The sequence below is a fragment of the Mustela lutreola genome, chromosome 16, assembly GCF_030435805.1.
Source record: "Mustela lutreola isolate mMusLut2 chromosome 16, mMusLut2.pri, whole genome shotgun sequence".
Lineage (NCBI taxonomy): Eukaryota > Metazoa > Chordata > Mammalia > Carnivora > Mustelidae > Mustela > Mustela lutreola.
In genome coordinates, this window is record NC_081305.1 from 18,114,112 (window position 1) to 18,139,930 (window position 25,819).

The 25,819-nt window shown below is 52.5% G+C and overlaps 1 protein-coding gene across 1 annotated transcript in view; it reads left to right on the plus strand.

The window, feature by feature from the left end:
• Positions 1–56: 56 nt before the first annotated feature.
• Positions 57–25,819, plus strand: part of ATP6V0D1 (ATPase H+ transporting V0 subunit d1) — a 39,442-nt gene continuing 13,679 nt past the window's right edge. The window contains exons 1-2 of the mRNA XM_059152072.1: positions 57–278; positions 24,483–24,654. Of these exons, the coding sequence (XP_059008055.1) occupies positions 149–278; positions 24,483–24,654 (302 nt within the window). The 5' untranslated portion in view covers positions 57–148. The remainder of the gene's footprint in view (positions 279–24,482; positions 24,655–25,819) is intronic.

A 25,819-nucleotide genomic window follows, 5' to 3' on the forward strand; every position in this document is an offset into this window, starting at 1 on the left:
AGTCCCGCCCCTTTGTGGTCACGTGAGGCGCTCGCGCGTCACCTGACCCGCTTGACAGCCCGCTGCTGGCGCAGAGTCAGCTGATCTTGGAATCAAGCTGTCCACCCGGCGATCGGGGTTCTCCGATCTCGCCTCCCCCGCCGCAGCCATGTCGTTCTTCCCGGAGCTTTACTTCAATGTCGACAATGGCTACTTGGAGGGACTGGTGCGCGGCCTGAAGGCCGGAGTACTCAGCCAGGCGGACTACCTCAATCTGGTGCAGTGCGAGACGCTGGAGGGTGAGCCGCGGGGCCGGGAGCTTGGGCCTTGAAAGGCTGGCAAGGAGACTGGCCCGGGCCTGAGGGTTCCGAGATCTGGGCGGGGAAGCCGGAGGCGGGGGTTCTCGAAGGGCCTGAGAGGCCTTGCTGGGAATCCAGCGGCCGATGGCGGGCGCCCAGGAAGGGAATCTCCCTCCAGATGCGGCTCCGCACGGGCCCAGACATAACCAAGGCTTTGAGAACCGCGGTGGTTGGCGTCTGCTGGGGCCTCCGCTTCCCCCTTAAGCCTGCCGTGTAGTTTGAAAAAGAGGGTTTCTCGAGAGTGGTTGATCGGTGGTGCGAGAAGTGCCCATACAAAACTCTTTACCCTGACGTAGTCCAAGAAAGGCCCCGTGGCAACGCTTAGAGAAGCTAAGCGGAGAAGCCCCCGCTTCCACCTAACATAACCAAGGCTTTTGGGATCACTGTGTCTTAGCCTTGGCCGGCGTGGTGAGCCTTCCTGGGGAATTGCTTAGCCAACCTAGTGAGAGTTTGCTCCCATCGCCAAACCCCTGGCTGAGCAGAGTCTCCTGAAGGCAGTAATTTGGAGAGCAAGAGGTGGCCCTCCAACTTTGGAAATTCCTACACTTGTATTTGGCTAATAAATCCCACCTCCTCAGCGAGAAGGTTGCCTGTTGGAACAGGATTTTTTTTTTTTTTTTTTTTTTTTTGGAAACACAAGAATGATAAGAAGCTTAGTTCCCCTTTCTTCAGCTCCAAAGTGGGATTGACTCCCTAAGGCAGAGCTGCAACAGAGTTACTGAATTAGAGATGTCGCTGAGCCCCCATTTCCCCTGGTGATAGTGAAGGGCATTGTGGTTGGGATGTAAGTTCCCATTTCTGACCCTCAGGAGATACCCTTGAGCAGAAGTCCTGCTGGCTCCATGGATGGCGGCTGGAGGGAAGGACCACTTGCCCTCTGGAGAAAAATTTCTCATCAAAAACTGATTGAGGTTAAAAGAGGATTCCATCTTTATTTATTTATTTAAAAATATTTTATTTATTTATTTGACAGACAGAGATCACAAGTAGGCAGAGAGGCAGGCAGAGAGAGAGAGGAGGAAGCAGGCTCCCTGCTGAGCAGAGAGCCCAATGTGGGGCTCCATCCCAGGACCCTGGGATCATGACCTGAGCTGAAGGCAGAGGCTTTAACCCACTGAGCCACCCAGGTGCCCCAAGGATTCAATTTTTAAAAATCAGCTGTTTATCTTGTAAATTGAACCAGTAAAGGGAAAATAGATACTTTAAAATTTTTAAACTTATTGAAGTTAAAATGCAATAATTCTGGGTTTTAACATAAACGTCTGAGGAAAGCTATTTGTCTGCCTTATAAGAGTGCAAATGGGAAGGAGAGGAGAGCATCTTAGGGTACCGTATTGTGGGAGCCTGCCAGCAATCTGACTATCGTCACTGGGAAAAGGAGGAAAAACAGAGGAAGGCTGCCTAGGGCAGGACCTGGCACACAGTTGGTATTTAATATGAGTTTTGTGGACTGACTGGGACTGGAGATCTTTCTTTGCTTAAATCTGAAGGTGAACACAGTTGATGGCCAACTGGCATTTGGTAAACTTGTTTCTTTTCTAGGTTTTCCTCACTCATGCTGCAGCCTGTCCTTCCTCTTCCTGTAGAGCTTTTGGGGTTCCCATCTTCCCAGCAACCCCTCCACCATTATCCTCCATAGATGTGTTAGGCCATTCCTCCTGCAGCCCTGCTCAGCACATGGCCTGCCTTGTGGCACCCTATCTAGGCCTTTAGGGTCACATTCAAGGATTCCCTTGCTCTTCCACACATACTCCTTTCCCTCACACAAGCCATCCCCCTCAACTCTTGGTGCCCACAGTGTGGTGGACCCTGGGGTTGGAAAAATAGGAGTTTGAATCCCAGCCCTGCCAATTACCGGGTTACCTTAGATGAGTTATTCAACACTTCTTGGCCTTGGGTTCTTCATCTGGTATAGTATCATCACCTATTTCATAAGGTTGTGAGATGTCAGCAAGCTTTTACGTTTAAACACTTAGCCCAGCAATAAACAAAGAATATGTGCTAGATAAATGTTAGCTCTTGCTTTCACTACATTGCACTTGCCATTCCTTCTGTATCCATCTCTTCCCCACAAAGCCCAGTGATTCCCACCCTTCAAGGCCCAGGCCCAGTAGCATCCCATCTTAGAGCCCCCATGGTGATCATGGTAGGCTAGAATGTTGTCCCCTCCACCAATTACAGCTCCTGTGGCTGTCTGTGCTATTTTCCTAGAAGTTTCTTGGCATAGAGTTTGGGATTTGGGGGACCTTGTATGCTGGAGATAGCCAAGACTACTATCTTTTTTTATTTTTTTTTTTTAAGATTTTATTTATTTATTTGACAGAGAGAAATCACAAGTAGATGGATAGGCAGGCAGAGAGAGAGAGAGGGAAGCAGGCTCCCTACTATCTTTTTTTAAAGATTTTATTTATTTATTTGACAGACAGGGGCCGGGCATAACCAGAAGCAGGAGGAGTGACCAGAAACCCCATTATCCTCTACAGAAAGGCCTTCTCTGTTTCTAAGGGTGATACCAGAGGCCTTTGGTGCTGTTTTGTTGTTGTTGTTTTGCCTCTGTGTGTCCTGAAGTGACAAGATTTCCAAAGAAGATGTTTCAGGTGTTGGACAGTTCCCAGAAGGCACAGGATACTGGGCAGAGGATCCTGTTCTTCAAGGAAGGGCAGATGCAGACCTTCCACCACACCCTTGGGCTTTCTTCCTGGAATCCCACTCGAGAAAGGCATCTGCTACTCACCTCTTCTTCTAGAACTCAGTCTTTGAGGACCTTCAGAGTTCATATATTCTCTGTTGTCCATCTTGCTTCATTGCTTCATTTTCTATGCTCAGAGGTAGGAGAAAAAACCTGGAGAGGTTAATTGAAGGGACAGAGTTGGGTGGTCATGAGAGCACTTTTTAACTCTGAGCGTTTCTGGATATGTAGAGTACCTTCTGGGGGCTGAGTCTTGTGCTGGAAATTGTGGGGAAGATGAAGTGGGTGAGAGATACACTAAGAGAAATCCTACAGTATTACTTTGAATGTTTTGATTCATCCAGTATATATTTAGGAAGCACCCGTTTTCTGCCAGGCACTGTGATAGGGGCTGAGGTATTTTGTTGAATGATGTTCTCTTGACCCTCATAATCCTGTGGTGGAGGTCGGTGTGGGCAGGGGGAAGACGTTAAGAGATCAGTGTAGCATAGAAGTTACAAATGTAGGCTTACTACTTCTTGGCACTGCCATGTAACCTCTGTCCAGAGTTTTATTGTCTGTAAAGTGGTAATCATAATGGCACGTACTTCATGGGCTGGTTATGAAGGTTAAACAAGATAATTCATATAAAGCATTTAGCTCTTACAACTGAGCCAGCCAAGGTTACTGTTATTTTTTTTTTAAAGATTTTATTTATTTATTTGACAGAGATCACAAGTAGGCAGAGAGGCAGGCAGAGAGAGAGAGAGAGATAGGAGGAAGTAGGCTGTCTGCTGAGCAGAGAGCCCGATGTGGGGCTCGATCCCAGGACCTTGAGATCATGACCTGAGCCGAAGGCAGAGGCTTAACCCACTGAGCCACCCAGGTGCCCCATTACAGTTATTTTCAAGTGGACTAAATATATAATTGCAGACTGAGGGGTGATAGTGGAAAACTTGATGGGCTGGAGCACCGCCTTCCACAGAGGCTTGCCATAAGTGGGGTTCTCGGATGTATTTCAGGCATTAGGAGCATATGTATGCTACTTTGATGTTCAGATGTTTGTTTGCTCATTACAGAAACATTGCCTAAAGGCCTACTGTGTGCCAGCTCCTGGGCTTTATAGGTGAGCCAAGCAGCTATTTCAGGCATTACCATAGTTCTGAGCCTCAACTCTCAGCTTTGACCCAGGGATCAGCCCAAGAACATTGCTAGTAATTTGTCTGGCTGGATGTGGAGCATTCAGGTGTGAGTGAGGCTCCAGCTCTGCCCTCCAGAATTTTCCCCTTCCTCTTTCCTCTTTAAAACTATTTTTTAAAGATTTTATTTGTTTATTTGACAGAGATCACAAGTATGCAGAGAGGCAGGCAGAGAGAGAGAGAGAGAGAGAGAGAGAGAAGCAGGCCCCCCGCTGAGCAGAGAGCCCGATGTGGGACTCGATCCCAGGACCCCGAGATCATGACCCAAGCCAAAGGCAGAGGCCCAACACACTGAGCCACCCAGGCATCCCTAAAATTATTTTAAACGAATGTTGTCAAATATATACAAATTAGAAGGAATAGTATCACGAGTCTCTAATAATCATTTAACTATAACAATGATCAATTCTTGTCATTACGACAATTATCACTAAATAGCTTTTAGTTTCACTAAATAGCTCCACTTACCCTCCCAACTTCTAAATTATTTTGAAGTAAATCCCACACAACGCATCATTTCAGCCACCTGGGTGGCTCAGTTGGTTAAGCAGCTGCTTTCGGCTCAGGTCACGATCCCAGGGCCCTGGGTTCAAGTCCAACATCAGGCTCCTTGCTCACAGGGAGCCTGCTTCTCTCTCTGCCTCTGCCTGCTACTCTGCCTGCTTGTGCTCTCTCTCTCTCTGAGAAATAAATAAAAAATCTTAAAAAAACGTCATGACTAATTAAAAAAATTTTTTTACATTAAAAAAAATAACTGCAATGCTGTTATTCCTCCTTTAAAAGAAACAATAATTAAAAAATAAATAAATAAAAGAAACAATAATTTGTTAAAGTCATCAACTATCCATTTAGTGTTCAGATTTCTCACATCACCTCAAATTTTTAAAATTTTAAAAATATTATTTCTTTCAATCAGGATCCAGATATGATCTATACATTTTAGCTGGTTAATGCTGTCTCGGGTCTTTTATGGATTTTTAAAAAGATTTTATTTATTGGGGCGCCTGGGTGGCTTAATGGGTTAAAGCCTCTGCCTTCAGCTCAGGTCATGATCCCAGGATCCTGGGATGGAGCTCTGCATCAGGCTCTCTGCTTGGCAGGGAGCCTGCTTCCTCCTCTCTCTCTCTCTCTCTGCCTGCCTCTCTGTCTACTTGTGATCTCTATCTGTAAAATAAAATAAATAAAATCTTAAAAAATGATTTTATTGATTTAATTTGACAGAGAGATAGAGAGCACAAGTAGGCAGAGCAGCAGAGCAGCAGGCAGAGGAAGAGAAAGAAGCAGGCTCTCCACCGAGCAGGTAGCCAGATGTGGGACTTGATCCCAGGATCCTGGGATCATGACCCGAGGCGAAGGCAGCCACTTAACTGACTGAGCCACCCAGGCGCCCCTCGGGTCTTTTAATAGATAGGTTCTTTGTCTCTCTTACTTTTCCTTTCACTTATTGAAGAATCTGGGTCATTTGATTTATGGGTTTTCCCCACCATCTCAATTTTGCTTATACCCTTGCTGTATAGTTAGATACATACCTCTGTCCTGTGTTTTTCCTGTAAATTGGTAGTTAGATGTAGGGGCTTGATTAGAGTCTAGTTTAGCTTTTTTGGAAAAAAGAATATTTAATAGGTGATTTTGTACTTCCATCAGGAAGCACATAATATCTAGTTGTTTCTCTTTTTATGACATAAAAATCATCAACATTTATCGCCTAGAATTATGATTTCAGTAGGTGTTGCAAAAAAAAATACTAATTCCTTGTTTCCTTCTTTGATTGCTAGCTTGAATATTTCTATCCAAGGAGACTTCCACTAATCAATTGCTTTGTTACCCTGAAATACGGTCTATATTAGTGAGGTAGGATTAAATGCTTGATTCTTTCCTATATTTCTTAATTTTCAAAATAATGAGTTGGTTCTCCAGCATCCTTCAGAGGACAAAGGAGGTTTGTTCTTTTTCTTTTTCTTGGTATAGTATCATGAGGCACATATGGATTTTGATATATTTTTGTCTTTAAATCTTTTTATTAAAGTTCAAACTATCCCTTGGCCAGTGGGAGCTTATTCAATAGGCTGTTGAGTCTTTTTGACACAATCCTGTAGCCTTTGAGAGCTTTCCTTACTTCAGAGATAACGATATCTTCTAATCTTATCTTATACATTTCCTGACCCAGACCTAGAGTCCTCATTTCTCTTAGGAGACCTCGTTCTTTTTATTAGAAAAATGATACTTAGACATCATAATAAGTCTAAGGCATTCTCATTGCTACTGGGTTGGGGCTACTGGGTTGGTCATTGTTTCCAGGATTTTTCTATAGATTAGCTCTCTTCTTACTCAGAAACACAGAAAATGGAGAAAAGCATATGGCTAGCTGGATTATTCAGCCACAATTCAGCTGATGCTCATTTCCTAATTTGTAATGGAGCCTCTATCCGACAATTGGACCAGTCAGGACATCCCTTTCCTGTTGTAAAGAAATATAATTAACATTCAGGACCGGGTGAGCCAGCAAATTAAATGCTTGGGGATCATGGTTGGAGGGCTCACATGTATGGTATGCTGGCTGTCTTCCAGAACTTTCTATCCCTCTCTGTTCTGAGTTGCTTGTGTTCTTTTCATTGCAACATTTCCTTCTGCATTTCAACATTTTTTTCCATAAGAGACTGTCTCTTAAGGGAAGAAGAAAGCAAGATTCCAGGCTGGGCTCGGCCAGTCATCAGTCACATGAAACTGCGGGTGCAGAGGTGGATGGTGTCCTCCAGGAGCCGCAAGTCATTCATCACTAACTGTGGTGTGGCTGGAGTGTTACAGATCAGGTCTGGAGGGATTGCAAAAGCCAGAGAGGAAGTGCTTTGTCCTGAGTGAGGGGATGGGTGAGGGAAACAATTGAACTTGTGCTTTAGAGTGCACGCGCAGTGGCAAAAGGAGATCGGAAGTGGGGGCCGCACCAGAAGGGGGAAGAACAACTTGCCGGGTTTTATAAGGAATGCGGGTCAGAGGTGATGTCTGCTTGCCTTTGGCATGGGCAAGGGTCATCGTGGGGGAATCTTAGGAAGAGGAAGCGATAGGACTTGAGAGATTGCATAAGGCGCTGAGGAAGCCCATGTCCTCACCGCTGGTATAGGCAACTGTGTCAGTGGCAGAGTGAAATGATAGTGGAATGCAGAAGAGAAGGTTGGAGAAAGGAGAAAAATGGGATCGAGGAAGCTGTGAGCCATTTGAATAGCGATGTAGAGGCGATTTTTTTTTTTTAAGATTTTATTTATTTTTTTGACAGATAGAGATCACAAGTAGGCAGAGATGCAGGCAGAGAGAGAGGAGGAAGCAGGCTCCCTGCCAAGCAGAGAGCCTGATGCGGGGCTCAATCTCACGACCCTGGGATCATGACCTGAGCTGAAGGTAGAGGCTTTAACCCACTGAGCCACCCAGGCGCCCCTAGAGGCAATTTTTTTTTAAAAGATTTTATTTATTTATTTGACAGAGAGAGATTACAAGTAGACAGAGAGGCAGGCAGAGAGAGAGGAGGAAGCAGGCTCCCTGCTGAGCAGAGAGCCCGATGCGGGACTCGATCCCAGGACCCTGAGATCATGACCTGAGCCGAAGGCAGTGGCTTAACCCACTGAGCCACCCAGGCGCCCCCCCTAGAGGCGATTTTTGATGCTCAGGTGAGTCTGAGCTTGGGAGACCACTTTGGGAATCAGGGTAGAAGTGCGGCTGCTGCCTCTAAGAGGGCATTGAGTCAGGAAGAACAGAAGCCCAAGATGAGATCCTCCCCCAGGAGAGGCTCCAGTTAAGCCAGGGTTCCTGCCGGAAAGGTGAAAGACACCCCCTGAAAGGTGGGCAGCCCCAGCAGAGAACCTGAAAAAGAAGGGGTGATGAATGCCAAATGTGGCCAAGAGATTGAAATAAAGTTAGACAGCTTTTCACTTGGATTTCCCATTCAGAGGTCACAGTGACCCTAATAAGAAGAGAAGAGAGTTGGGACTAAAAGGTGAGAGCAGTGCATGGAGTGTATGGGCAGAGATGACCTACAGATGGAACAGAGCTCACTGGGGAACTAATCCCGGCTCAGCCACCTACTGGCTTTGTGACCTTGAGCAAATTGTTTGTCCTCAGCTGTACAGTCAGAAATGTTAATAGCATCTCTTAGAGATGTATATGGAGTATAAGGATAGGGCCCCGTACCAAGTGCACAGTCAGGGCAGCCAGATGCTGTCACCATGGTCAGTCCCTCCTATCACTCCTGAAAGACAGGTGCCACATTGGGCCTTGAATGGGTAATGAAAACATGGCACATAGGTTTTGCCTAGGGGCAAGTGTGCCTGTCTAATGGGCAGACAACATCGAAAGTATAGTAGGCACAAGGTAAATTTCAGGGGGATGGAAGCAGGTGGGGCAAAAGTGTACAGGGTTTCTCTTTGGGGTTCTGAAGTCAATGGTGGTGCTGATCACACAACTTTGTGGCTATACTGAGACCCACTGAATTGTACACTTTAAATGGGAAAGTTGTATGGCATATGAATTCTATCTCAGTAAAGCTCTTACCGTAAGTCAGCCAGGCTGAGGAGGTGGGAAGAAGGAATGGCGTTAGCGTCTTGGAAACATGGAACTTCGTAGAGTGTCTGAGGAGCTTCAGGAACTGGGAAGAGAGAACAGAACATGTGTCAATGTGTGCAGGAGCTGAGTGTGGGCAGGTCCATCAGGCTTGTTCATGAAAGACTTTAAGTGCCTTGGACACAGCTCAGGAGGGATGAATTTTATGATTAAAAAAAAAAAAAAAGATGGGAATGGAGAGATTCTTAGGGTTAGGTTGTGGCCAGTGTGTGGGAAATGTCTAAGAGTTTCTGTATATAGTCTTGCCTGGAAATATTTCCTGTATTGCATTTTGTTGGTCACAGGCGGCTCTGTTGATTTGGTGAAGTTAGAGGGCCATGGCTTGGACAGAAAGACGAGCTTAGCTCAGTGCAGAATTCCTCAGAGTCGGCTGTATTCTGAAAGAAGAGATAACACAGACCTGAGAGTCCACTGGCCAGAAGCAAGAGAGAGAAGAGCTTGGGGGCATTGGGAGAAGGGTGTGCAGAGGTAATAACCTGGAGAAGTTTGCATCATGAATCCAAGAGAGCAAAGACCTTGATTCTGAGCTCTGAGAGCCTGGCCCCAGACACACCTGCAGTTTCCTCCTTGGTGTTTCAGGATCCATGTTGGCCTGGCTGCCCTGGGCAATGGTGTCACTGAGTGACGAAAACCCTGGTACCCAGTGATGGATGAGGGGGCAGGGGTCATTGGTGGTGACCATGGCCACCCCATACCTTGATTGTTCCTCTCCAACTTGCTGCTGCTCTCCAAGAGGCGGAGGCTCCAGAGTGGAGGAGGAGGCTTGAGAGGGGCAGGAGAGAGGTCTTGCTGTCGCGAGCCAGCTTGGACTTGGTCCCTTGGAAGGGAGGACGCAGCTTGGAAGGAGGACGCAGTCAGAAACTTGGTCTGAGGGCGCCTGGGTGGCTCAGTGGGTTAAGCCGCTGCCTTCAGCTCAGGTCAGGATCTCAGGGTCCTGGGATCGAGTCCTGCATCCGGCTCTCTGCCCAGCAGGGAGCCTGCTTCCCTCTCTCTCTCTCTCTCTCTGCCTGCCTCTCCATCTACTTGTGATTTCTCTCTGTCAAATAAATAAATTAAATCTTTAAAAAAAAAAAGAAACTTGGTCTGAGGCTCTGGAGGCTGGATTTAGGCAGAGCCATGGTGGAGGCGGGCGGCTCTTCCGGCTCTCCACGTGAGAAAACATGGCCAAATCGGGGCAGAAGTACCCCGAGGGGAGATGAAGGACTGGGATCAGGCACCAGCTGAGGGGGTGAGACCCACAAGGTTGGGCCAATTTTTATTCGGTGTGGGGATGAGAGGGGTTAGCAATCAGGCTTCTGACTCCATGAATGAAAGGATGGGTGCTGGGAGGACTTCTGAGATGAGGAGCAGCGGAAGAGGAGACAGTTTGGGGGTATGAATGGGTTGACAGAAGAGGTGTTCTGGCTCCGATGTGCTGAGTCGGGGTGTCTGAGGGAGGCTGCTTTGTGGGCCCAGAGCTCAGGGGAAGTAGCACCGAAGATACCAGTCTGGAAGTCATCAGCAGGCTGACTGGTTGGCAGCGTGTCAGCCCACACTCGACTGTCTGTAAGCTCGCAGCCAGGCCAAGTCTCCCTTAGAAGCCCAGTCCTGCCAGGAGGACAGGCCAAGACAGACCAAGACACAAGCGTGGTCTGACGAGGACACCTGGCACGGAGCCTGCTTTGGCAAGTGGTGCAGGGAGAGCAATCAGCCAGGGACTCCCCACTGATCCCTTCCTTGAGTTCTCCTGCATGACTGGGCATGGGGGTGGTTTGGTTTCATTTTGACTATACGTATATATAATTTTTAATTCCAAAAAGGAAGGTTGGTGGAAGGGTGACTCAGTATGGACCTTTTGGGGGACACCTTGTTAAAACCTTGCATGTGTATATACACCGTGTCCTCGTAGCCCCGCTTAGAGGACTGTGTCCTTCTAGATTAGCACAAGATCGCTTATATGGAGATGTTCCCATCAGCCTTGTTCATAACCGCAGCCCGTTAGAACCAATAGAATATTCATCAACAGGGGCAGGTTAAATAAACCATGGTCTGTCTTTACCGTGGAGCACTCTGCAAGTGTTCCAAAGCATGAAGTTCTATAAGGACTGATTTAAAAGTATATTGTTGATATGTTCCCATTTTAGAAGAATATTCTTTGTACCTGAAAAGGTGTTTGGAAGCACAGACACCACGTGGTCTAGAATAGCAGCCTCTGGAGGAAGGAATTGAAGAGTTTGGAGGAGGGGAATATGTGCCTTTTTTATTTTATGTACTCTTTGGATTTATTGCAGTAAACAAATAGTTTATAATTTTAGACATCTGATAAAGATACGTAAAATAAGGGAAATTAGAACATATAGATATGCAGAGAAGCTATTTACACCCAACGGGCCATCCCGGATGAGACCTCTGCTGGTGACCCTGGACACGTGCCTTCCAGATGCGGGGGCCGGTCTGATTCTTCAAGTCCCTTCTCTTGACACCTGAAGACTCAGAGCCCAGGGGATACTTGAGGGCCCAGGCCGGGGCTGGACACCTCTGGCTGGTGACCAGGCCAGAACCTCAGGGCCGCTGTCCAGGTGTAGCTCACCTGCTCACCTCTCACCTGCCTTCTTTCTCTTTTCTTCTTCACCTCCCCTCCAGCCCTTCTTGCTTTTCCTTTCCTGATTACATCTTGTGCTGGTATATACTTTAGCATAGGACGTGATAGCCCCTGTTTCACAAGCCCTGCCCCAGAGGTCATGTCAGAACTTGCTCTGCTGGGTGATAACACACTTTTTCTTGGATTTTACTCAGTGATTTCTTGGGCTTGGTTCCTGCGGTGGAACCCGTGTCTGTACCCAAGCCTAGGTAGGGCCTTTTGCAGTGGCCTTGGCATAGGCAAATGGGAGCCACCGAGGACCCTCGAAGAGAGACTTTCTGGATGGCCAGGATTTCTGGATGGTAGAGAAGGAAAGGCGCCAACATCCTAAATATGTTGTAGGGAAGCCCTCTGGAATGTGTTGATCTCCCTTTCCTGCTTTCTTAGTGACATACACTGAGCACAGGAGAGCTTGTCCCATTATCAGGGCAGGTTGACTTCGCATGGAAGGAACTATGAAGTTCCTGAGGGCCCAAGTCCGCTTGGGATGGTTTGGGCTCCTGGCCCCCTGTCAGACTGCCCACTCGCCCACCCTCCACAGCCAGGGTGCCTGCTACAGCACCCCACACCCTTGTTCTAACTCGTAGTTGTTCTTGGGCTTTGGGCTCAGCAGTCCGACAACACTGCAACTTGTTAGAGGGTCTGCTTCCAGAACAAATAGGTGTGAGGACATGAAGCAGTGACCTCTCCTGTAAATTACCTGTGCCTGCTCAGAGTCAGGAGCCTCGGGGTCCTCCTAGGTCACCAGGACCTTCGTTGAGTTCCGGTTGGGGGTGGGGGACATCAGGCAGATGTCTCAGGCAGATGGCTTCCTTTCTGGCTAGCTGTGTGAGGCTAAGCATGTGATTTCATACTTCGGAGCTTGTTTGCCCTCCTGAGAAATGAAATCATTTGCAGGCTGTGAAGATTCAGCAACACAGTGCCTAGCAAGAGTGAAGGCTCAGTAGATATTCATATGACTAGATGATCATGACTCAGTATTGGTCCTGGCAGAGTACTAGGCTTTGGTGTACAGGGGAGGAAAAGCTAAGGCCCTGATCCTGGAGGGCTGTGCCATGTCATAGATTATTCCTTTTCTGGGTTATTAAGCACCTGCTTTTTGAAAACTTTTTTTTTTAAAGATTTTATTTATTTATTTGAGAGAGAGTGAGTGAGAGAGAGCATGAGAGAAGAGAAGGTCAGAGGGAGAAGCAGACTCCCCAAGGAGCCGGGAACCCGATGCCGGACTCGATCCTGCAAGTCAGGGATCATGACCTGAGCTGAAGGCACTCGCTCAACCAACTGAGCCACCCAGGCACCCTGAAAACTTTTGATTTAATTTTTTTTTTTTTTTTAAGTAGGCTCCACGCCCAGCATGGAACCCAACACGGGGCTTGAACTCACGACCCAGAGATCAAGACCTGGGCTGAGATCAAGAGTCAGATGCTTGGAGCACCTGGATGGCTCAGTGGGTTAAAGTCTCTGCCTTCGGCTCAGGTCATGATCTCAGGGTCCTTGGATCGAGCTCCCCCCACCACCCCCCAATTGGGCTCTCTGCTTAGCAGGGAGCCTGCTTCCCTTCCTCTCTCTCTGCCTGCCTCTCTGCCTACTTGTGATCTCTGTCTGTCAAATAAATAAACAAACAAACAAAAATCTAAAAAAAAAAGAGTCTGATGCTTAACAGGCTGAGCCACCCAGCTGCCCCTAAAGATTTTTTTAAAAAAGATTTTATTTAGGGGTGACTGGGTGGCCTCAGTTGGTTAAGCAGCTGCTTTCAGTTCAGGTCCTGATCCCAGGGCCCTTGCACATGCTCTCTCTCTCTCCCTCTCTGTCAAAAAAAAATAAGTAAAATCTTTTTAAAAAGCTTAAGGATTTTATTTGTAAGAGAGAATGTGTGTGTGCACGCACAAGCATGCGGGGTGGGGATGGGAGGAGGGGCAGAGAGAGAGGGAGACACAGGCTCCCCGCTGAGCCGGGAGCCCATCTTGGGGCTCACTCCCAGGACCCTGGAATCATGACATGAGCCATAACCTCAGCCACCCAGGCATCCGTCCCTAAAGGTTTGATTTTTAAGTAATCACTGCACCCGGTATGGGACTCAAACTCACAACCTGCAGATCAGGAATTGAGTGTGCTACTGACTGAGCCAGCCGGTAAGGCAGCGCCTGCTTTTTTTAGATCTGGCATTAGGCAGTAGAGGCGGGTGGGGGTGGGGTGGAAAGCTGGATGAAGGGATTTGGAGACTTGGCAGAGTTTGGCTGGCTGAGCTGGGAAACAAGAGTGTAGGGGACTGAGGATCCCCAGGCTTCCTCTGCACGCTCTCCAGTCTTGCTACTTAGAAGGTCCTGTCTTCAGTGATGCAAGACAGACCAGTCCCTTGTGACCGGAGTCAGGCCCACCTTGTCTCCATTCTGGCTTTCCCAGACTCATGTCTATCTCGGGCCTATTCCTTGTTCTTTATGACACATTCCTGTGCGGCTTTGCCGGTGCCTGCAGCCTCCTTCCCCAGGGATCGCTGCCTGGGGGCGGGGGTGGGGGTGGGGTGGGGGGGTGGATAGGAACCAGAAGTCTGATTAGATTGGAGGGATGTGTTGAGAGGTAGAAGAGTGGATCCCCTCGCCCTTTACAAAGCCATCCTCCCTGTGGCCACAAGGGGGTGTGCCACGACCGCTCGGCTGCCAGAGAGCAGGGGAGGGATGTGTGGCTGAGCTAGTGAGTCAGCCAGGCTGCCTCTCCTTCTCTGCACAGCATCTGCTTGTGGCCACTGTCTCTTGGGACTCCGTCCTGGGCCCTACCTCCCTCACCCAAGCCCCAGTTGGCCTTCTCAGATTAAGTAGGACTCCAGGCTCAGTGTCTCCTGTCTGTCCATCTCTTCCTGTCCTCACCTCCCTGTGCCCCAGCTTCCTGGGTTGGGAAGGAGAAGGCCGGGGCCATTCTCTGAGGCTCTCCACCTTCGTGCTGAGTGCTCCCTGCTCCTGCCTTCCCCCTCGGGCTGTCCTCTTTTCCCGCTATCTGGGTCCTCATTTCCCCCTACCTGGGCCGTGCTGGTGGCTCTGTGTTGGAGCAGTGGCTGCAGCACAGTGTACGAGCCGTGAACCTGGGGTCTGAGGGGCTCCAAGCAGGACGTTGAGGCTGCCGAGGGGTCAGGGCCCTACTTCCCAGGTTCCCAGAGGTACCACTGTTCCCCTCGTGGTGCCCACTCGTGTTCTGCAACCCTGGTCCCTCCAGGAGAGGGAAAATTCATCCTCGGACAGACTTCTTTTCTCCCAGTCTCCTTCAGTGCTCTCGGGGACACATACAGGTGCACGTGGGTAGGGTGACTCTGGCAAAGGTCCAAAGTAGGCACCCCAAACTCTGCAGGCACTGCAGGTCCACACAGTCCTGCTGGAAAGGGGTTGCTAGCAGGTGACTGACAATCTTCTCTTCCACTCTGCACCCCAATTTGGGGGACCTTTCCGTTGACCTTCCCTCATCTAACACTTAAACTTAGAAGCTTTTTTTTTTTTCTTTTCTAATCTGTTCTGCACTGGCCTTCCTCCTGTTTTCCTGTTTTAGAGGCCGGAAGATCAAGACTCTGAAGGGCCACTTAGTAGGTGTGGCTGCTTTTCTGTAGCCTGACATGCGCTCTGCCTGTCTGCATCCAGCACCCTGTAGCTTGAGGGCCTGGACTGGGGCTGCCCCCCCAGGAACTTGAGTGGTCCCGAGGAGCGGCGGGCAGATTGTGGCAGGGAAGAAAGGTGTGTGGAGGAACAGCCCTGACTGGGTGCTGGACACTGCTTTCCTGGCCAACTCTGGCCTGGCCCTGGGCACTTGCCCAGACCTTGTCTCTCCTTGGCTACTCAGGCGGCAGTTTTTTCAGGCTTTAACCTCAGCTTGAGGCTTTGCAAGTGGCTGGTGGATGGGACTTTCCCCTCTGAGGAATTATCTTGGTGTCCTCACTGTTGCAACTCAGCCTTTCTTGCCTTCCCTTGATCTGCTGGCTGCTCAGAGGCTCCACAACCGGGGCCTCCCCTGCACCTGCTGTCCGTTCTGCCGAGGCTGCTCCATGGGTACCCAGGCCTCTAGACTCACCCTGATCCCTGGAATGGCCCTTAGGGGCTGAATTGTGGAGAGGTAGTATGACTGAGGCCTGACTAGGGTAGAGAACATCAGAGCCAGCCAGACTCCTGGAGGTAGCTTTATCCAACCCTCTTATTTTACCTGGGAGATTGGGTCCAGGTGAGGGTCAAGGGCTTGCTTACAATCTCCTGACACCTGTGTCGGCTCCTCCTATCCAGTCAGCTTACAGTCTTTGCTTGTTTCCTTCTTATCCCTGCATATGTTCACTGAAGGATGCCTGAACTATGCTTCTGTGTGCCTGGCCCCCGATTCAGGGAGTGGGGGGTCAGGTGAAAGAGACCTTGCTTTGGGGGCCCCTCACCGTTCCCCCAGGCCTTGGCACATGGTATCCGGCTTAGAGATTAAAGGGTTGGGAGTGGAGGAATACAGAAGAGCTGCACCACATGCACATGACCTAGCACACAGAGCCCTAAGCAGCCGGGGCGTGGCTAGTAGCTCACCCATCCTCCCCACCCACTTACCTCTGTAGGCTCCAAGGCAGATACCATGGGGCAAGACATGGGGGAAGTGAGGGTCCTGGGATAATACCCTTCAGGCCTGGCTCAGTCTCCATGTCTCACTGTCACCTGTTTTCTCCATTGGCTTCCATCACTGGGATCTAGCCTCTGCTGTGAGGCTCCCTGAGTGGGTGACCACCTATCCCAGGGCCTGGCCCAAGTCCACAGAACTTCTCATGCTCAGTCGGGCATGTTACTGCTTCCCCTATAAGCGTCTTGCCAGGCCCTTGAGCAGGCTGCGTAAAGGGGTCTGAGGGTACTACTATATAGGATCAGCCTGGATGCTTACTGCTTCTGCCACTTCCTGCCTGGCCCGAGCCTCTGGGCTCTGCTGGTCATGGGTATGGGATGCGTCAACTCTGCTTCTGGCCTGGGCTGCTCAGTCCAGTTTCTAGAAGCTGCAGTAAATGAGGCTTTGTGTTAAAAGCAGCATGGACATAACCCCAAATGAGACTTGATCCAGTGAGCCCAGCTATAGGGCCCAATTCTAAGCAAAATGAGTATTTGCATAGCTTTGGCTCAAGGTCTTGTGGAGCTGGCAGCGTGCTCCAGCCAGGATCAGGCCTGACCTGGCTTCATCTCACCATGAACAGTCGCTGCAGGGAGTCCTAAAACTACCTTTTCCTCATCCAGGTGAGCTCCAGCTTTCCCTCTTGTCCTTCCTCCAGAGGTCTCTGCGTGTAGAATAGAAGCCCAGCATCGAGGGCTGGCGGGATGGCTGGCGGGATGGCTCGGCCTTGCAGGCGGGTGGGCCCGACAAGCAAACATGGGCGTGGGCCGGCATCTGAGCAGGCCGACCGCCACAGCTGGCCCTGTCGGGGCTGCCTGGCACCCGGCTCTGTCGGCCCCCTGGACCTCTCTCACTCGCACCCAGGCAAACTTCACAGCTTCGGTGAAATGAAAAGCTCTTTCGTGCAGCCCCACATCCACTCCCACCTGCGGGTTCTGTAACTGTGGTGGCAAGAAAGACCTGGCTCAAGGTCAAAGTGCAGGGCAGCAGCTGAGGCGTGGCCCCCGCCTCCGAGGGCGAGGCCGGGCGGCTTGGTTCTCAGGCTGGGCTGTAGCAGGGAAACACAGGGAAGCTGCCTTCTAAGCCCGGTGTCTCCTAGGCCGGGCCATCCCATGGAGCCTTAGGGCCTGGGTGGGGATGTTCTGGTGAGGGGATATCCAGGCGGATCTCCGCTCAGTCAGAGGAGAGTTTCTTGGAACTTGCCCTGGGTGCAGCAGTAACCAGTTCTGCCCCTCCCTTTGGCACAGGGGACTGTCGCCTGCCTGGCACCTTTCTGACTCTCGGATAGGTTGACTTCCTCATGGGATATGAGGGATGCTTTCATTCTCCCAGCTGCAGGAACGAGGTGTTCCTGAGAGCAGGAGGGCAATTAAATGTGTGTCTGCCACCACCTGCCACTTGTCTCAGAGCAGAGAGAAGGGGAGTAAACCTGGGCTGGACACCCTGTTGCCTCCAGGACCTCGAGAGTGACACTCCCATTTGATCCCTGTATCTGGTATGCTGGCAAATAGTGCTGTGGGCCCCCGCGCCAGCCAGACCTCCTCTGTGGATCAGTCCCATCCCCCGCTGCAAATGCCTCACCTCACTGAAAGGCCTCCAGCATGAAACAAAATGCTGGTTCAGGGACCAAGGAAGGAGAACTCTCTGTCCTTTCCCTGCAGGCGCTCTGCCGCACGCCGGCTGAAACCCAGTAACTTGAATGTGGCCATGCCAGCAGCGGACTCCAGGTTCTTCCCGAGACTGCTGGCCCGCCAGCCTGGGGGCTTCCCACGGAGCAGGAGCTGCCCTTGGCCGCACCACCTCCTGCCTGCCCCCTGGGCCCCCAGGACAGCAGCTCAGGGTGTGGTGGGTGGTGCAGGCTTGGGTCCTAGGCTCTGTCCGTGTCCGCGGGGCTGCCCAAAGCTCTGTAGTATCTTGCCGGTAGGTGAAGCGGGACATAGGCTTGGCAACAGGAGGCTCAGATATTGAGCCTAGGAGATAGCAGACTGTGTTTGCATGTGTGCAGACTGCTGCACAAGGCCCCCCATGACTTTTACAGTGAGGAGAAGGACATGCCAGATGGAAAGGGTTGGGACAGACCATGGGGAAGAAGGGTAGGGGCACCCTTCAGAGTACCAAGTAGGGCTGCCTGAGGACTAGGCTAGGGTCAAGAACGCATCCCACCTGACTGGCGCTGAGGGGCTTGGTTAAGAAGCTCCGGGTGGGATCCTCTCTGCCCAGAGAGATGGACTGTGGTGTACTATGCTCAGTTCTAGCACTGCCTCTGCTCAATGTCTGTCACCGGTGCCCTGGAAGGCTGGCACCACACAGCCTTTCTTCCGGTGACCAGCCAGGAGCCTGGGTGTAGAGGGATCCATGGGCACAAGCTGCTCAGAGTCAAGCTGTGAGGTAGGATTTGGAGCCTGCTCACTGTGACTCCAAAGCTCAGGTTCTCACTGCCCTGCCCCACTCAGATACCTAAGGAACAATGTCCAAAACCAGTGATCTGGCAAAATTGGGCAGTAGAGTAGGGCAGGGGGAGGGGCTGAGGCACGCTCCAGCTGATGGATGATAGGTTGATCTGTGTTGGCCAGGGCAGGAGACCAGGGGCATCTCAGTTGGAGGGGTGGGCAGTGAGGAGGTTCTAGAAGGGGGTCGGCAGGCGGCACCTGAGGGAGCATTTGACAGGATGAGCTGGAACTCAGGGTTAGTTGGTTGGTGTTATGTGAGGTTCACAGGGGGCCTGTGTTGGGCCCTGACAGAGGTCTGGGGGTGAAAATGATGCTTAGTCTATGCTGCAGGTACACCAGGGTTAACGGTTTCCATGCTGTGGCTCCCACACTGGGAGTTCCAGATGTGGCGCTCTGACCCTGCAGAGCCAGCCAGTGCACACATCTGCTTTGGAGCTGATATGAAGAGAGGTCCCAGCCACCCCCAGAGCCTGGGGAGGAGGTTCAGGCATAGCACATTTGCTGAGGCGGGGCTGTGGCTCCGTTGGGCCACCAGCCTGGCCATCTGTCCATCTGTCTGAGTTTGCCTGCTTGGAGCCCCTGGAAGTTGCAGCTTTAGAGAGCCTCTGGGGCAGAGCAAGCACTGGAGGCAGAAGCCAGTTCAGTGTCTTCAGAGGAGACCCCTCACCAGGGCGCAGGGGCATGGTGTGACAAGCTCCAGGGGGCCCCACCAGCCTTGAAGGGAGTGGAAGGGTGGGCATGCTGGGCTCCAGGGAGCAGATTTGCACATCTGGTTTTACTCAGTGGGCCTCAATTCCTGAAAACCCCTGAGCTCCCCAGGAGAGCATCGTTGAGTGACCTCTGGAAAAGCAGAAGTGAAGTCTGGGAACACACTGTCCTCTCACACTGTGCCGTGGCCAGCTGGCCAGCAGGACCCCTCTGTGGGCCATGAGGCCATGGGTGAGTCTAGAGCAGGGGGCCGCCCCGCCTAGTGTACTGTGCCAGGAGCTGCCTCTGTGCCTGCTGGGCCCCTGGGGCAGTGTGGGCCCAACCTCCTGGCACAGGCCAAGACCCTCCCTTCCTGTCTCCTTGGGGCCCTTGGGGAGGAGCTCCTGGGGCTCAGGGGCTGGAAGGGCCACGTGCTGCCTGCCCCTGGGAGTCCTGGTGGGGCTGAAAGATCACTTTCGGCGCTGGCAGGATCTGGGAAGGGTTTCAGGAAGTGGATGGGGAATAGGACTGCCCAGCTGCCACCTCTCAAGGCCTGGCTGGGACTGGCTGCCAAGCCCACACTTTGTCCCACCCAGAGAGGAGAGTGCTGGTTGGGCCAGGCGTCCCCAAGCCCTCTTGCTAATCAGGGGCTGATTGGTAATCCGAGGTGCCGGCTGGGGCCAGGGCTCTGCAGCTGAGGGGTCCTGGCCTTGAAGGCGTGGGCTGAGGGGGAGGCGGGTGGGGCGGTGGTGAAGAGGCAGGGGAAGCCGTGGAGCAGGCTCCATTCTGGTGTACCCGGTGAGCCTGGCGTGCAGTGTGGGTGGGGCTGCAGTCTGCAGGGGCCTTCAGAGAGCTTTACAGAAGCCTGCGGCAGCCCGCAATGATCTTTGCCACGGGCAAACTCAAGGCGGACAGTGGCGGCCCATGGAACAGGGAGGGCAGAGGCCTCTCTGGCTGAGGAAGCAGCCCCATTTCCTGCACTTCTGGGGCTTTTCCCCTGGGGCATCGGGTAGATTTCCCTGAAGCACTTGCTTGGGCCAGATTTCATAGGCAGGTCGCCCCAGGGAGAGCATGGGACCAGTAGAGCAGAGAGTTGCCGACTAAGGCTGAGGTGGTGCTAGGGTTGAGGGCATGGGGCCTCACAGACTGTGGGGAGGAGGCAGGCCTTGAGCTCCGGGGTCACAGAGGCCACTGAGTAAAGGTAACAACAACACCCTGGAGGTGGACGACTTTACTCGAGTGATGGTGTGAGACTAGACTTGGGAGCAGGGAGCCAAAACGTGGGGCAGGAGGCCAGCAAAAGGACACTGTGGTAGCAAGGAGGCCTGAGTGGCACCGGAAGATGGGAGTTGTGGGGAGAGTCACTGTAATATTGGGACTAGTGACCCTAGGAAACAGAGGAGGTAGGGAAGGTTCTGGGTTGGGGGAGGGGTGCTGGGAAGCAAGCCCAGAGCCCTCAGGGGAGGCTGGAGGCACTGGGCAACTGAGTTGGTGGGCTTCCTCTGAGGAGGGGTTTAGGTCAGACTGCAGAGAGAACTTCCTGCTAGCAGCAGCATCCTCTTGGACATGAGAAATCCGCCTCTGAGGAAGTCTTTTGCTGTGAGAGCTCCCAAGCTGGCCAGACATTCCTGGTGCTAGGCCACGGATGGGAGGATTTGGGGTAGACAGCTGGGCTTGTGGGTAGACCAGAGCGGTCCCCTGAGTGTGTGCTAACCAGAACACTGCTCATGCCTCAGCCCAGGCCCGTCTGGGGCTCTCAGGGGCTGTCACCGAGGCTGTCAGGCTGCTGAGCTCAAAGCGCAGAGCAGAACTAGCCCCTGCCTTCCCAGAGCCCCTGGCGTCCTTGGCTGCCCTTGGGGGCTGGGCCAGGGCTGGGTGGCTGGGTCTCCCACGATGTTCTCAACAAGTTCCAGGCCTCTCCTCCTGCGTTCAGATCCCACCCCCAGTCACACCCCCTCCTCTGCATCCCTCAGAGAGAGCAGGAAGCTGCTAGGGGGGTGGGGGAGACCGGGGTGGGGGGGTAGGGGGCTCTTCTAGCAGGCTTCCTCCCAGCCCTGAGGACTGTCTAAAGGGCTTGGGGCTGCCCATAACTGGTCCTAGGCACCAGTTTGTTCAGACAGGGTCAGAACTGGTTCAGAAGTCCTGTGTGGTCCAGGCAAAGGGATCAGCTAGCCTGCCTGCCTCCAAGTCGCCCTCATGGCTGGCAGGCTGTCCCCTCTCCCTGGGTGGAAGGGAGACACAGGGCTTGGCCAGGGAAAGTGGTCTGGAACGGCCCTTTGACATCATCCCTGGGGGACTTTAAAAATGAGTTTCCTGGTAAGGAAGACTCCTTGGGCCTTGGGCAGGATTCTCAGTAGAGTCTCCCGGGCTTGCTCGGATCTGACAAAAGCCAGCAGAAACCACCCCGCCGTCTGTGCTCCAGCAGTGCTGGGAGCCGTGGCTTCCCCAGATGCAGTGTCAGCAGAACGCAGCGGCCAAGGCACAGGGGGGGTTGCTGTCAGGCCTGTGCTGAGCCCCACGGGTGGGAGCATGCAAAGAAGAGCCCAGCCCTCAGCTTTGCCCCCTTCACACACGCACGTGTTCCTGGCTTCTCTAGGAATACACGTAGTCACAGGTGAGACAAGAGAGGTTTGCTGAGGCATGATGTCAGGTAGGCAGCAAGTGTTCAGGCTGCCTCCAAGGTCATGGACAGGGCATGCCCTGGCTACTCTCACTCCTCTGCCCCCTGCCAGTTCTTCTGGGACTAGAGTCTGTCTAAGTGGTTGGGTCCATATCTGAAAAGCCCCCCTGGGCTAACGGCCATGGGAGAATCTGCTCACGGATGTACTGGGTGGGGGAGGAAGGGGAGGCCAGAATTGGAGATGGCAGAATCCACCAGGTTTGGTCCATATCCCGGCCCCTCTACACCTGACTAGGACTCTGGATAAAGTTTCATGTTCCTTCTGATTGATGTTTTCTAAGTCTGCGAAACAGGCATGGCTGGGAGGTCCAGCACACAGGTTGCCCTGGCACGAGGCTGAGTACACTGCAGGGACCCCTCTGTTTGCAGTTAGGGTGGGCCTGGGTTTCCCCTGGTGTCGGGATGCTGACCCCCACTTGTCCAGTGTGTTGGACCGAGAGTCCGTGGGAGCTGGAGGGCAGAGACGGTACTTGGCAGTGCGGAAGCTGTTGAGCGTGTCTTCCCGCCGAAGAGAAGCCCTGTTCAGAAAGGCAGAGGCAGGGCACACTGCGGGAGAGCCGAGGCCAGGGGGACAGCATTTAGGGAAGCCTCCAGCAGCCCATGCTTTGGAGGGTAGGAGGCAGGAGGCTGGCCTGGGGCCTGGGCCTGGACTTGCTGTCGCCGAGAATAGTGGGGTCACTGGTATGAGGGGCCCTGCTAAGGGGATGGGTTTTGCCCTGTACCTATGGCCTGGCCTCCACGCCCAGCTGTGAGCTGGAGGAGAAGGAATCTTAACGCCTGCGATGGGTTCTCTGCTGTCTGCAGTGGCTCGGTGCATCAACAAACAGGTTTGGTCTGGCAGCTACCGCACTAGACAGTCTGACCTAGAACACTACATTCCAGCCCCGGCTTCCAGCTGCTGTCCGCTCTGCAGCTTCCCCTGGTGCAGATTTGAGCACCCACTGTGCCCTGGCCGGAACCCCCTGCCCACTCTGTCTTTCAAGACTCACAGTGTATGAGAGATACAAGGATATAGAATCAAGGCCCAAATATGACTTGATAAATTAAGTGGAATTAACTTCAGTTTAGCACACCTGACTCCAGGCTGGGAAGGTTCTTCTCTAGATGGGGTGCAGGGTTAGGGGCTTCAAGGGGGATTAGGTGCCACAGTAAGCCTTCCTCCGAAGCAGCCCTGGGTAGCATGGCCCTCCAGGCCCACAAACTCAGGGAAGCTTGATCGGGGGCTTGTGGAAATGATCACGACTAGGACCCTTTCTGTCCTCCTCTGGGCAACCTCTCCAGGGGACGGAAAACACAGCGTCCCTTACAGCAGAAGCCAGCCTTGGCTGTTGGGCCTTCATATAGGTACGCATGCACGGGTACCTTCCCAGCCACTGTCCTTGGTACTGCTGTCACTGCTGCAGTGTCCCCCATCTCAAAATCCAGGATTAAACCCACCTGCCGTCCTCACCAACACTTCCCCCAGACTTTTGTCCATTCCCCAGTTATTTATTGAGCATGAAAATACGCCAGAACAATTCTAGGCCCTAGGACACTGCCATGACCTCAGATCCCTGCTATCACGGGTCCTGTGACGGGTGGAACAAGTGTTACAAAGAGGGGCAGCACAAGTGCAGGGACAGGGTGAGAGGTCTTTGAAGAGGGGGTGTCTGAGTAGAGAGCATCGCTTTCTAGGCAGAGGGACAGGGAAGGCCCTTACGTGAGGACATGCAGATGAGTGACGGGCTCTGCCTTGTGTCACCATCAGTCTGGCTGCTGGTGGAGAATAGACCGTGTGTGTGTGGGGGTGGGGGTGACAAAAAGCCAGACAACTGTTAGGTTGTTGCTATGATCCTACTGGGTCTTACCTGACCTTCCCAACTGGGGCCCTACTGCTTGTCCTCTTGTCCCTTTTCCCCTGGCCCCATCCCCCTAATTGTTCAGAAGAGCTTGGAGTATTGGCCTGTCTGCCTCTAGCCACTCCTATAGCAAGGCCAGTCTTCCCTCCCAGCATCATCCCCCCTACCCGCCATAGTACTCATTTGCCCTCCAGGTCACTTGTCACTCAGTCCATCCTGTTGGCTCTTGGCGTTTGTATGTTCCTGTCCCCGCCCTTTTCTGTGGCCTCGCCTGGCATGTTCTCTCATCCTCTCAGTCCTATCTCGCTGTCCACTCTACTCCTGCCTACTTTATTTTATAGGATCATTTCTGCCCCGGGGCGTGTTGGCTTGCTCTTCTAGCCCTGAGGCTCTGGAGGGCAGAGCCCGCATCTTTGCCTGCTCTAGATTCTGGCCATCCCAGAGCCCACCATACAGAAGGGCCTCAAAGGCAATGGGTTTTGAATAGCAACTTGGGTTGTTGGGTTTTCCCAGGGCTTCTTGTCATTTGGAGGCACAGTTGTGCTACTTGTGCTTGGACTTTGGGGCCCAAGGGTCTGGGATATCTCTGGAGCCTTGGCCTGACTGCCCCAGAGTAGGCCCCGGGCCAACAGGGAGTTGAAGGTAGGGATGGGAGGTCAGGATAGCAGCAGGTCACAACTCCAGGGGAGGGACTGGGGCCTAGAGTCCGGGTGGGGATGGCGTCTTGACATCCTGGGGAGGCTCAGCCTGGCCAGCATTCACCCCTGCACCCCCTGCCTTGGCTTTCAGACCTAAAGCTGCACCTGCAGAGCACTGACTATGGCAACTTCCTGGCCAACGAGGCCTCACCGCTGACAGTGTCAGTTATTGATGACCGGCTTAAGGAGAAGATGGTGGTGGAGTTCCGCCACATGAGGAACCACGCCTATGAGCCACTCGCCAGCTTCCTGGACTTCATTACGTAAGTGTGCCCTACAGGGCCTTCCCCTCCCACTGGGCAGGGTTGCTGCACCTGCCGCAGCTGGCCTAGCATGGGCTCAGGCCAGCTGCCTGTCGTCTTCCTGGGCTGTGTGACCAGGCTGGTCATTGGGTAACCCTGGGCCTCTAGGCTGCCACCAGCCACTTCACTGCTGCCTGGGAATCTGGAGGGCAGGCAACGGTGTCCCATACTATAGTGTTAGGAAGCCCTTTTCCCTGTAACCCTGGCATTACAGAGGTTGAGGTGGGGAGACCAGGGATGATGGGAGCACTTTTCCTGCCTCACCCTGCAGCATCCGCACTGAATACTCGCTAGGTCCCCACTTCCCGTCCTGGGATCAGGAGTAAGGGGATGGGCAGAGCTCTCGAGAGCCAGGTCCTTGAAATGGACGATTCAGGCCCTCTGGCCCCGTCTGGGCTGAGGCCCATTCTCCATCTTCTCTGTCCATGGCCTTGGGTCTTAGGGAGAGGGGGAAGGATGAACACCTGGCAGCCTTTCCCAGTTCCCCAGATCCCCAGATCCTCATGCTTATGACCCTTGACTGCCTGGCTTCTCCACTGTAAATCCCTTGGGTGTAGCCTTGTTTCCATTAAGTCCCTGGAGAAGCTGAGCAGAGGAAAGGCCACTGAGACCTGCAGGCGGGGGACGGGGGCACTTGGTTGAGCCAGGTATGCCTGCTTGCCAGTGGAAACAGAGAGATAGAGGGGCACCTGGGTGGCTCAGTGGGTTAAAGCCTCTGCCTTCGGCTCAGGTCATGATCTCAGGGTCCTGGGATCGAGCCCCATAGGCTCCCCGTCTCTTTCTCTGCCTGCCTCTCTGCCTACTTGTGTTCTTTGTCTGTCAAATAAATAAATAAAATCTTTTTAAAAAGAAAGAGAGAAACAGGGAGATAGAGATGCTCCTTCTGCCAGGATATCCTATGAGCCACGAGCCAGGGCCTGGTGAACAAAGAGGTGGCCCCAGAGGTGAGATTTGTGGCTAGTTTAAATGATTGTGCTGTGTTAGTGGAGTGTGAGTGTGTGTTGTGGGGAAGCATTAGTGGAGTGTGAGTGTGTGTTGTGGGGAAGCATTTCCATATACTGTTCTGGGTGCTGTCGAGCTTTGACCATTCCCTGATTTTGGTGCTCCTACTCTCCTCCTTGGGACC